Below are 12746 nucleotides of genomic sequence, written 5' to 3' on the forward strand. Positions count from 1 at the left end.
TTATAAATATAAAGAGTGGCACTATTGTTACAGCTGCTCATCTCTAGCTGCTTTATCCTGTTCTACAGGGTCGCAGGCAAGCTGGAGCCTATCCCAGCTGACTACGGGCGAAAGGCGGGCTACACCCTGGACAAGTCGCCAGGACATCACAGGGTTGACACATAGACACAGACAACCATTCACACTCACGGTCAATTTAGAGTCACCAGTTAACCTAACCTGCATGTCTTTGGACTGTGGGGGAAACCGGAGCACCCGGAGGAAACCCACGCGGACACGGGGAGAACATGCAAACTCCGCACAGAAAGGCCCTCGCCGGCCACGGGGCTCGAACCCAGACCTTCTTGCTGTGAGGCGACAGCGCTAACCACTACACCACCGTGCCACCCCTGTTACAGCTGCTGTTATTGAAAATTAATTAATACCTTTTGAGAATCAATTGTGTGTGGTGGTATTAATAATAATAATAAATAATAATAATAATAATATACATTAAAGCATACCTTGAGTATGAAAGTGCGTTCAGGTGTCTGAATGTGGAAAGTCCCCTCTTCTCCTTGCAGTGGGTAAGTAAAAGTGGCATTGCGGAGCTCCACTTTGCCAAGAGGATTCACGTCCTGTGCAGTGCGATAATAAAACAGCTGACATTTTTTCTCCTCGTAGGTGAACCAGCGAAATTTCCAGGCTTTCAGGGGCCCAGCCTGCTTATGGAGGTATCCACAAAGCTTAGTTTTTGATGCTAATTCAGAGTCTCTTAGACAGACAGCGGTGCTCTCTGGCCTTGGAGTCACGACCTGAGCAGCCTCCTTTTCCTCATCACCTGTGGACAATCCCATCGTCTCTGTGTGTGTCTCCTCCAGGCTTTCGGCCACACTGGCCGTCTCTCCTTCTGCTACAGACGTGTGTGTTTCTGCCAGAAGGGGAAGTGGCTGAGATGTATCAGCACTATTGGAATTTCCTTCGCAGCCTTCTCCTCCCTCCATCTGGCTAAAAAAAAATACAGAAAAAAAGTTCAGCAAAACAATATTAAAAGGGTCATTGTTCTAGGCTATATTTAGAGCACACAAGTATGAGGCAGTGTTTTTGCTGCAAGATGCATTTATGCCTTATTTGCAGATAACAGAGAAAATGGGTAAGTTATGTTATGTCCCATGTATCCTTGGGTCAAAGACAGACACTGAATAATAGTTATGCTAAGGTGTTGTTCCAGTCTTGCTGATATGCTTGGACTGTTTTTAGTGATCAGTGATTTGAAAATGTATGAAAATGTGCTTTGACTTAACTCTTACTTGTCTGTTAAAAAATTGCAGTTGTATAGTTATGTATTCATTCTCTTATTTATTTTCCATACCATTTATCCACTGCAGGTCACAGGTGAGCTAGAGCCAAACCCAGCTGACACTAGGCAAGAGGTCATTGGAGGGGACACTGGGGGGAAGCCATGACCTAGAGAAGCAGCTTTGGAACCAAAAGGTTGCCGGTTCAATTCCCAGGACCAGCAGAAACGGCTGAAGTGTCCTTGAGCACTTCCACATAACCCCCAACTGTTCCCCAGGCTGCTTTGGGTATGTTGTATGTCACTCTGGATAAGAGCGTCTGCTTAATGTAATGTCATGTAAGAGGCAGGGTATACCCTGGACAAGTTACCAGTCTATATGTGGGTTCTAACACAGAATGACAGATAGCCATTCAGCCATCCACATATATCCATATACATATCCTCCGCTACTACCAGTCGCCTGGCCCCTTCGCCTCTCCACTCCTGCCCAGCCCGCTCAAGACTGCTGTCTGTCCTGGTTCCCCACTGGTGGAATGACCTTCCCATTGGGGTCAGAACTGCTGACTCCTTGACCACCTTCAATTGCAGACTGTGTAACTGCGTATTGGTCTAGACCAACTCAGGCTGCATACGGTTTAGCCTGGGGTTAGCTGTTTGAGTTCTCTATTTAGTTGTACTTACAGTGCCTTGCAAAAGTATTCATACCCCTTGAACTTTTTCACATTTTTCCATCTTACAACCACGAACTTAAAAATTTTTTATTGAGATTTTATGTGATAGACCAACACAGAGTAGCACATAATTGTGAAGTGAAGCGAAAATGATAAATGGTCTTCAAAATTTTAAACAAATAAAAATCTGAAAAATGTGGTGTGCATTAGTATTCAGCCCCCTGTACTCTGATACCTCTAAATACAATCCAGTGCAATCAATTGCCTTCAGAAGTCATCTAATTAGTTAATAGAGTCCTACTGTGTGTAATTTATTCTCAGCATAAATACACTTGTTCTGTGAAGGCCTCAGTGGTTTGTTAGAGAACACTGAAGAACAAACAGCATCATGAAGACCAAAGAACTCACCAGACAGGTCAGGGATAAAGTTCTGGAGAAGTTTAAAGCAGAGTTAGGTTATAAAAAAATATCCCAAGCTCTGAACATCTCAAGAAGCACTGTTCAATCCATCATTCAAAAATGGAAAAAGTATGGCACAACTGCAAACCTACCAAGACATGGCCGTCCACCTAAACTGACAGAGCGAGCAAGGAGAGCACTGGTCAGAGAAGCAGCCAAGAGGCCCATGATCACTCTGGAGGAGCTGCAGAAATCCACAGCTCAGGTGGGAGAATCTGTGCACAGGACAACTATAAGTCGTACACTCCACAAATCTGGCCTTTTTGGAAGAGTGGCAAGAAGAAAGCCATTGTTGAAAGACAGGCATAAGAAGCCATGTAGGGGACACAGCAAACATGTGGAAGAAGGTGCTTTGGTCAGATGAGACCAAAGTTGAACTTTTTGGCCTAAATGCAAAGCGCTGTGTGGCGGAAAACTAACACTGCTCATCACCCTGCACACACCATCCCCACTGTGAAACATGGTGGTGGCAGCATCATGCTATGGGGATGATTTTCTTCAGCAGGGACAGGAAAGCTGGTCAGAGTTGATGGGAAGATGGATGGAGTTAAATACAGGGCAATCCTGGAAGAAAATCTGTTGGAGGCTGCAAAAGACTTGAGACTGGGAAGGAGATTCACCTTCCAGCAAGACAATGACCCTAAACATACAGCCAGAGCTACAATGGAATGGTTTAGATCAAAGAATATTCATGTGTTAGAATGGCCCAGTCAAAGTCCAGACCTAAATCCCATTGAGCATCTGTGGCAAGACTTGAAAATTGCTGTTTACAGATGCTCTCCATCCAATCTGGCTGAGCTTGAGCTATTTTGCAAAGAAGAATGGGAAAAAATTTCAGTGTCTAGATGTGCAAAGCTGGTAGAGACATACCACAAAAGACTTGCAGCTGTAATTGCAGCAAAAGGTGGCTCTACAAAGTATTGACGCAGAGGGGCTGAATACTAATGCACATCACATTTTTCAGATTTTTATTTGTTTAAAATTTTGAAGACCATTTATCATTTTCGTTTCACTTCACAATTATGTGCTACTCTGTGTTGGTCTATCACATAAAATCTCAATGAAAAAACTTTTAAGTTTGTGGTTGTAAGGTGGAAAAATGTGAAAAAGTTCAAGGGGTATGAATACTTTTGCAAGGCACTGTATATGGGTTGTTTCCTTGGCTGTTTGAGTATTGATACGTCAACAGAATATTACACTAAGTATTGTCACTTGTTCAGCTGGCACTAGAACTTTCTTGTCTAGAAGTTCAGCACTTCGTGTGCCTGACTTTTGCATTCGTACATCGCTCTGGATAACAGCATCTGCTAAATGCCATGTAATGTAACATATATGGGCAATTTAGAGAAGCCGGTTGACCTAATCCACGTCTTTGGACAGTCCGAGGAAACTGGGCACCTGGAGGAAACCCATGCAGGGAGAACAAACCCAGAACCTTCTTGTTGTGAGGTGACAGTGCTAATCATTGCCACCCAAAAAACTGTATAGCTGTTTAATTCTCTAATATATACTGTATTGTTTTATCCATCCATTATCTGTAGCCGCTTTATCCTGTTCTACAGGGTCACAGGCAAGCTGGAGCCTATCCCAGCTGACTATGGGCGAGAGGCGGGGTATACCCTGGACAAGTCGCCAGGTAATTGCAGGGCTGACACATCGAGTCAAACAACCATTCACACTCACATTCACACCTACGGTCAATTTAGAGCCACCAATTAACTTAACCTAACCTTCATGTCTTTGGACTGTGGGAGAAACCGGAGCACCTGGAGGAAACCCACGCGGACACGGGGAGAACATGCAAACTCCACACAGAAAGGCCTCCGCCAGCCGCTGGGCTCGAACCCGGAACCTTCTTGCTGTGAGGCAACAGTGCTAATCACTGCACCACCATGCCGCCCTATTTTAAACATACAAACTAATTTTATCCCATCCATCCACACTTATCTAACTAGAACCTATCCCAGCTGACTATGGGCAAGAGGCAGGGTACACCCTGGACAAGTCACCAGGTCATCGCAGGGCTGACACATAGACAAACAACCATTCACACTTCCATTCACACCTACGGTCAGTTTAGAGCCACCAATTAATTAACCTAACCTGCATGTCTTTGGGTGAAACCGGAGCACCCAGAGGAAACCCACATGGACACAGGGAGAACATGCAAACTCCACACAGAAAGGCCCCCACCAGCCGCTGGGCTCGAACCCAGGACCTTCTTGCTGTGAGGCAACAGTGCTAACCACTATGCCGCTCTATTTTAAACATACAAACTAATTTTATCCCATCCATCCCCACTTATCTAACTAGAACCTATCCCAGCTGACTACAGGTGAGAGGTGAGGTACACCCTGGACAAGTCACCAGGTCAACGCAGGGCTGACAAACAACCATTCACACCTACGGCCAGTTTAGAGCCACCAATTAATTAACCTAACCGGCCTGTCTTTGGGGGAAACCCGGAGGAAACCCACACAGAAAGGCCCTCGCCGGCCACGGGGCTCGAACCCAGGACCTTCTTGCTGTGAGGCAACAGTGCTAACCACTACACCACCTGTATCCTAAGTATTGATTGATTGATTGATTGATTACTTTATTCTGAACAATAAAGAAGAAAGATATAAAAATAAAAATTTAAATAAAAAATACAGTAATCAAAACATCATCATAAACAAACAGAATAGCGTAGCCACAAGGCAATAACATAACAATGTTCAGAAAGGATTAGGAAGAAGTAATAACTTATCCAATCCTAACCCTCTATACCACCACTAATCAAACGTCACTTTCCACCATAATAAACTATATATACGTACAAAAGAAAACAAAAGCAATAAACAAAAAAGAAAACATACCAACATACCAAAACATACCGACATGGTATAATATCGACCAAATCAAATCATATATACAGATACTTATGTTATGCATATAGACACACATACAATACATATATACAGTACATACATATACACATACCTATAGCTATACACTAAATACAAGAAGACCAGTCACAGACTTGCTCTCAATTTCATCATCACCTATATAGTCTGCCTGTCCTCATTCTCATATATTTTTATTAACATGTTTTTATATAATTTTTTAAACAGTTTTATGTTGGTGCTATTTTTGAGTTCATTTTCCAGACCATTCCACAATTTCACCCCACAGACTGTTATGCACATACTTTTCAGAGTTGTTCTAACATTTACTCTCTTAAAATTCATTTCCCCTCTCAGGTTATACCCACCCTGCCTTTCCATAAATGTATTTTGTACCTCACCCGGAAGAAGGTTATGTCTTGCTTTATACATAATTTGTGCAGTCTTGTGTTTAACCAGATCAGTGAATTTCAGAGTGTGTGCTTTTACAAATAATGTGTTTGTATGCTCAAGATATCCCGTATTATTGACAATTCTTATTGCTCTTTTTTGTAATGTGCATAACGGCTGCAGGTTAGATTTGTAGGTATTACCCCATATCTCCACACAGTAGCTCAGATATGGAAGTATGAGTGCATTATACAGAGTATGTAGTGATTTATAGTCCAGAATGTGTCTTGATTTCCCCAAAATTGCAGTAATCTTTGCTATTTTTGCTTTAACATGATTAATATGTGGTTTCCAGCAGACTTTATGATCAACAATCACACCCAGAAATTTTATTTCATACACTCTTTCTATGGTTATGTTGTCAATTTTCAATTCAACTTGAGGGTTCGACTTATATTTTCCAAATAACATAATCTTTGTTGTACTCAAATTCAATGACAATTTGTTTACGTTAAACCACCTTTTTAATTTATTCATTTCGGTTGTGATTGTTTCCATAAGCTGCTGTGCATTGTCCCCGGCGCAAAAGATGTTTGTATCATCAGCAAATAATATGCATTTCATTATACTTGATACATTACATAAATCATTAATGTACAATATAAACAGTTTAGAACCTAAGACAGACCCTTGTGGTACTCCACATGTTATGGGCAAATACTCAGATGTGTGATCTCCAATTTTTACAAATTGTTGCCTGTTACTTAAGTAGCTCCTCTGATACCATACCTCTCTAATTTTTTGAATAGAATGTCGTGATTTATTGTATAAAATGCTTTCTTTAGATCTATGAAAATTCCCATAACATGTTTTTTATTGTCTATACCATTTGTGATTTTCTCAATAAGTTCCATTAATGCCAGGGTTGTTGATCTGTCTTTCCGGAATCCGTATTGACTGTCAGCTAAAAGTTTATATTTTTCAATGAAGTTGTCTAGTTTTGCTGTGAACAGTTTTTCGAGGATCTTGGAGAACTGAGAGAGTAAAGAAACTGGCCTGTAATTTGTGTAATGGTGTCTATCTCCACATTTATATAAAGGTATAACTTTAGCTATTTTCATGTTGTTTGGAAATTTATCAGATTGAAAAGACATATTACATATGTGAGTAAATGGTTCTGCAATTTCTTCAATAACTTTTTTTTATTAAACTCATATCAATATCATTCCAGTCAGTGGAGGTTTTACTTTCACTTCTCTTTACAATGTCTATGACCTCTGTTATGCCAGCTGCACCAAGGAATATAGATTTAGGATTTCTCTCCCATCGAGCAGCCTCCGCCCCTCCAGGTGTGTCTTTATCCTGAATCTTTTCTGCCAGATCTGATCCCACATTTACAAAGAATCTATTAAAACCATTTACCACTTCCTCCATATTATTTATTGATCTGTCATTCTCAATATAATGATCAGGGTAGCTTGTGTTTTTGTTTTTAGCTCTATTCCTAATAATACTATTCAGTACATTCCATAGCCCCTTCATATTATTTTTATTACTATCTAATAATTTATTATAATATTCCTTCTTACATGTCCTCATAATGCTGGTTAATTTATTCTTGCATTTTTTATACTTAATTTCTGCCTCCAAAGTTCTTTTTTTTATGAATTGTCTATACAGCGTGTTCTTTTTTTTATAGGCATTTTTTAATCCTTTGGTGATCCATGGACCATTTGCTTGTTTTTGTCCATCATTGTATTTCCTTACAGGACAGGTTTTATCATATAGTGTTTTAAAGATATTTAGGAATCCACTGTATGCTGTGTCAATATCTTCTTCCTCATATACGACTCTCCAGTTCTGTTTAAGTAATTCACTCTTAAGTATCCTTATGTTTTCTTCGGTTCTTATCCATTTGTATTTCAGCTGATTCATATCCTTAGGTTTCCAGTAATTACAGTGATAGACAATAAATACAGGCAAATGGTCACTGATGTCGTTATATAAAAGCCCACTTTCTGTATTATTTTCCATACTGTTTGTAAATATATTATCTATTAATGTGACACAATGAGAAGTAATTCTACTAGGTTTGGTGATTTTTGGGTATAAACCCATACTGTACATTGTATTTATGAAATCTTCTGTCATTTTATGCTTTTTTGGATTTAACAGATCAATATTATAATCCCCACAGATAAACACAGTCTTCTGCACTGAGTTAGAAAACATGTTTTCCATCCAGTTTTCAAATATATCGATACTTGATGCTGGAGTTCTGTACAAACAGCTCGCAATTATATTTTTTACTTTTTCCATACAAATTTCCACTGTGATACATTCCACCAGATTATCAACAGCTGCTGTCATACTCTCCACCACCTTATACTTCAGTCCTTTGTCCACATATATCGCCACACCTCCTCCTCTCTTTTTCACTCTGCTTATATGATTTAGATCATAACCCTCCATCTCAAAGTCCACATCTCTGTCAGTGCTGATCCATGTCTCTGAAATTGCTATGATGTTGAATGGGTTCTTAAACTGTTTCAAATATTCTTTAATATTGTGGAAGTTGGCATATAGGCTTCTGCTGTTGAAGTGGATGATTGATATGTTATGCTTTGATTGGAAAGTTGCGTTGTAGTGCTCATCTGTGTAATAACTGCAGCTGTTTTCTATATCATTGAGTAAATTGTTATCCGGATCAATATCATGTTCTAGGCGGCACGGTGGTGTAGTGGTTAGCGCTGTCGCCTCACAGCAAGAAGGTCCTGGGTTCGAGCCCCGGGGCCGGCAAGGGCCTTTCTGTGCGGAGTTTGCATGTTCTCCCCGTGTCCGCGTGGGTTTCCTCCGGGTGCTCCGGTTTCCCCCACAGTCCAAAGACATGCAGGTTAGGTTAACTGGTGACTCTAAATTGAGCGTAGGTGTGAATGTGAGTGTGAATGGTTGTCTGTGTCTATGTGTCAGCCCTGTGATGACCTGGCGACTTGTCCAGGGTGTACCCCGCCTCTCACCCGTAGTCAGCGGGGATAGGCTCCAGCTTGCCTGCGACCCTGTAGAACAGGATAAAGCGGCTAGAGATAATGAGATAATGATGAGATTCAAAAAAAAAAAAAAATCCAAACAGCGCCGGGTGATTTGTTCAAAGGAATCGAATCAGTGAATTGACTCCTCAGTTCCGAATCGGTGCTGTAATGCGGTAATATTTGACAGCGAGTTTACATGTCCTGGTATATTTTATCTTTTACCAGGTTAATCAGAAGTACTAGTAATCTTCAAGTTCACCATTACACCGACTCCTTCAACATACAGCCTTACACCTATATGTCTGTGTATATTACAAAAATCAATAAAATAAATCTGCCAATATACTCATGATTACACATCAGCTATGAATCGTTTCAACCACAAATCTTGTATAAGAGCTGTGATCAGAGATCAGGAAGACCACACTGGGTCCAACCCAACCGAGAACATGTGCAGTTGACTGATTTGTATTTTTACTGTAACAGATCAAAAGGACAAATTTCTTAGACATCATACCATTTGGGTTGAAACTTGTAGGTTACAATTTAGCAGTTACTAACCTGTTGTTTGAACACCTCTAAAGGAAATCTTGCTCCTTCCTTCCTTCCTTCCTTCCTTCCTTTCAGTTAGAGGTAAAATCCTGAGATCATGTTCCACTTCCTTAACATAATGTCCCTTAGAATGGAGGTTAAATCTCCCAGAGGGGAGCCTGAGACTTCAGAACAGCGTTTAGACACGTCTCTGTATGGAGCAGGAAGAAAGAGGTGTGTGTGTGTGTGTGTGTGTGTGTCTTTCTCTCACACTGTGCCCATGTGCCTGTGTGCCAACAAGAGCACTTCACCCAGATTCACTGTGGCATGAACTTGATTTCCAGTCTATAGGAATAAAGAAAAGCTTAAAACACACTATAATGTCTGGAATAAAAGCATAAAAGAATGAGTTATGTATTAATAACTCATGCACACAGGCAAATACCCATCAGTGTCTGAATCTGAGTGGAACAACATGAGGTTTAGTCGTTCACCTGCCAAACAAGACAACCTGGATGTAACAGGTATCTGGTTGAACCGGTTGACTATACAGTACAAAACAGACAAAAGTAGGAACTGATCTCTCATGCAATGTCCTTATATTGTATTAGTTATTTGCATATATGAGTCTGCCTCCTGAGTTTATAATTAACCTTATGATTTTCCACAGAGGGACGTTCATATGATTGATTTTGCTGTAAATCTCTTTCAAAGTAAGCTACAGCAGGGTAGAAATCTGTGTGTGTGTTGGGGGGCATGGAAAATGTTACCTCTATTTTACATAGGCTATACTAAACGCAGGCTACTAAATGATCTACTAAAAATCTCACACACCTGCTGCTAACTATGAAATATATCCTGTTTATCTTCATGGCTGGGCGGCACGGTGGTGTAGTGGTTAGCGCTGTCGCCTCACAGCAAGAAGGTCCTGGGTTCGAGCCCCGTGGCCGGCGAGGGCCTTTCTGTGTGGAGTTTGCATGTTCTCCCCGTGTCCGCGTGGGTTTCCTCCGGGTGCTCCGGTTTCCCCCACAGTCCAAAGACATGCAGGTTAGGTTAACTGGTGACTCTAAATTGACCGGAGGTGTGAGTGTGAATGGTTGTCTGTGTCTATGTGTCAGCCCTGTGATGACCTGGCGACTTGTCCAGGGTGTACCCCGCCTTTCACCCGTAGTCAGCTGGGATAGGCTCCAGCTTGCCTGCGACCCTGTAGAACAGGATAAAGCGGCTAGAGATAATGAGATGAGATGAGATCTTCATGGCTTAATGCGCAAGTTTTGGTCCCTGGTCCTGCATATTTGAATGTTTTTCCTGCTCCCAACATATCTGATACAACTAGTCAACTATTTAACAGCTCTTTCTGATTTGGAGGATATGTGTTGGTAAAGGGCTAGCTTTTGGGCCCCCATTAAGCCACCCAGATGAGGCCTATAAACATTTGTCTGTGGGCCATATTCACAAGTGGGGTCATGTTCTTGATATATTAACAAGGCAGCATTTTTTTTTAAAGACCTAACTACATATTATTGCTTATAGAATTACAACTAGATGGAATGGTGGTGCAGTAGATAGCATAGCTGCCTCACAGCTACAGGGTGCCTGTTTTGATCCTGAGTTCTGTCTGTGTGGTGTTTTGCAGGCTCTCTTCATGTCCAGATCTTTTTTTTTCCAGATGCTCTGGTTTCCTCCCATTGTCCAAGACAGGTAGATTGGCTAAGCTTAATTTTCTCAAGTTGCGAATGTGTGTGCGTGTGTGCATAGCGTCCTCTACTGGACTGCTACTCCAGTCTCGCCTTGAGCTCTGGAATCACAGCAAGTTGAGTTGAAAAGCTTCAACAACAAAGCAGTTAAAGCACTTAGAATACAGTAGAGATGGAGAAAGCAATGGAGAAGCAGCTTTGGGATCAAAAGGTTGCTGTTTTGATTCCCTGGACCAGCAGGAATGGCTGAAATGCCCTTGAGCAAGGCACCTAACCCCCAACTGCTCCCCAGGCTATTTTGTATGTCAGTCAGTCTGGATAAGAGCATCTCCAACCATTATCTCTAGCCACTTTATCCTGTTCTACAGGGTCGCAGGCAAGCTGGAGCCTATCCCAGCTGACTATGGGCTGACTCACAGAGACAAACAACCATTCACACTCACATTCACACCTACGGTCAATTTAGAGTCACCAGTTAACCTAACCTGCATGTCTTTGGACTGTGGGGGAAACCAGAGCACCCGGAGGAAACCCACGCGGACAATGCAAACTCCACACAGAAAGGCCCTCGCCGGTCACTGGGCTCGAACCCAGGACCTTCTTGCTGTGAGGTGACAGTGCTAACCACTACACCACTGTGCCACCCGATAAGATCAGCTTCCATCCATCCATCCATTATCTGTAGCCTCTTATCCTGTTCTACAGGGTCTGGAGCCTATCCTAGCTGTCTATGGACAAGAGGCGGGGTACACCCTGGACAAGTCACCAGGTCATCACAGTGCTGACACATAGACACAAACAACCATTCACACTCACATTCACACCTACGGTCAATTTAGAGCCACCAGTTAACCTAACCTGCATGTCTTTGGACTGAAACCGGAGCTCCTGGTGGAAACATGGGGAGAACATGCAAACTCCACACAGAAAGGCCCTCGCCGGCCGCTGGGCTTGAACCCAGAACCTTCTTAAGAGCATCTGATAAGGGGAATTAAAATGCAAAGAGTGTACAAAATAAGAAAAAGTAAAAAAAAAAATAGTCGGACTGTATATTGAAGTATAAAAATCTCATCTCATTATCTCGAGCCGCTTTATCCTGTTCTACAGGGTCGCAGGCAAGCTGGAGCGTATCCCAGCTGACTACAGGCGAAAGGCGGGGTACACCCTGGACAAGTCGCCAGGTCATCACAGGGCTGACACATAGACACAGACAACCATTCACACTCACATTCACACCTACGGTCAATTTAGAGTCACCAGTTAACCTAACCTGCATGTCTTTGGACTGTGGGGGAAACCGGAGCACCCGGAGGAAACCCATGCGGACACGGTATAGAACATGCAAACTCCACACAGAAAGGCCCTCGCCGGCCACGGGGCTCGAACCCGGACCTTCTTGCTGTGAGGCGACAGCCCTAACCACTACACCACCGTGCCGCCCCCAAGTATAAAAATATGGTATAAAAGTTATTTGAGCTCCGGTTTCCCCCACAGTCCAAAGACATGCAGGTTAGGTTAACTGGTGACTCTAAATTGACCGTAGGTGTGAATGTGAGTGTGAATGGTTGTCTGTGTCTATGTGTCAGCTAGGGTTGCCACCTGTGTCTGACAAAAATCCTGGACATTTCGACCATCCAATCGACCTTTTTGCTTGTAAGCAACGGCGCCCTTCACACATCTAACCCAAGACAAAAATCGCCCTTCTACGCTGAAACTGTATTGCTCTAATTAGTAAAAATGACGCTTTTGCTAGTTATTTGTTTAGTTAATTGCTTTACATAATATAGCAGGTCTTCAGTAGCCTG

General features: G+C 42.2%; 2 protein-coding genes across 5 annotated transcripts in view; one reads left to right on the forward strand and one right to left on the reverse strand.

The window, feature by feature from the left end:
• Positions 1-9687, reverse strand: part of tbc1d2 (TBC1 domain family, member 2) — a 61308-nt gene extending 51621 nt beyond the window's left edge. Inside the window, exons 1-2 of one of the 2 annotated variants that reach the window (XM_060915115.1) lie at positions 9275-9687; positions 504-983 (exon numbers count right to left, since the gene is read on the reverse strand). In XM_060915115.1, the coding sequence (XP_060771098.1) occupies positions 504-983 (480 nt within the window). In that variant the 5' untranslated portion in view covers positions 9275-9687. Of the gene's footprint in view, positions 1-503; positions 988-9274 lie in introns of both variants that reach the window. The other variant, XM_060915114.1, reaches the window with a different exon arrangement.
• The window catches only part of elp1 (elongator acetyltransferase complex subunit 1), an 86027-nt gene that overhangs the window by 1569 nt on the left and 71712 nt on the right, over positions 1-12746 (forward strand). For 2 of the 3 annotated variants that reach the window (XM_060915111.1, XM_060915112.1), the window contains one exon: positions 1368-1565. The gene's annotated coding sequence lies outside the window, so the exon portion shown is untranslated. Of the gene's footprint in view, positions 1-461; positions 1133-1367; positions 1566-12746 lie in introns of those variants that run through there. The other variant, XM_060915113.1, reaches the window with a different exon arrangement.

Source organism: Neoarius graeffei, chromosome 2 (assembly GCF_027579695.1).
Source record: "Neoarius graeffei isolate fNeoGra1 chromosome 2, fNeoGra1.pri, whole genome shotgun sequence".
Taxonomy (NCBI): Eukaryota; Metazoa; Chordata; class Actinopteri; order Siluriformes; family Ariidae; genus Neoarius; species Neoarius graeffei.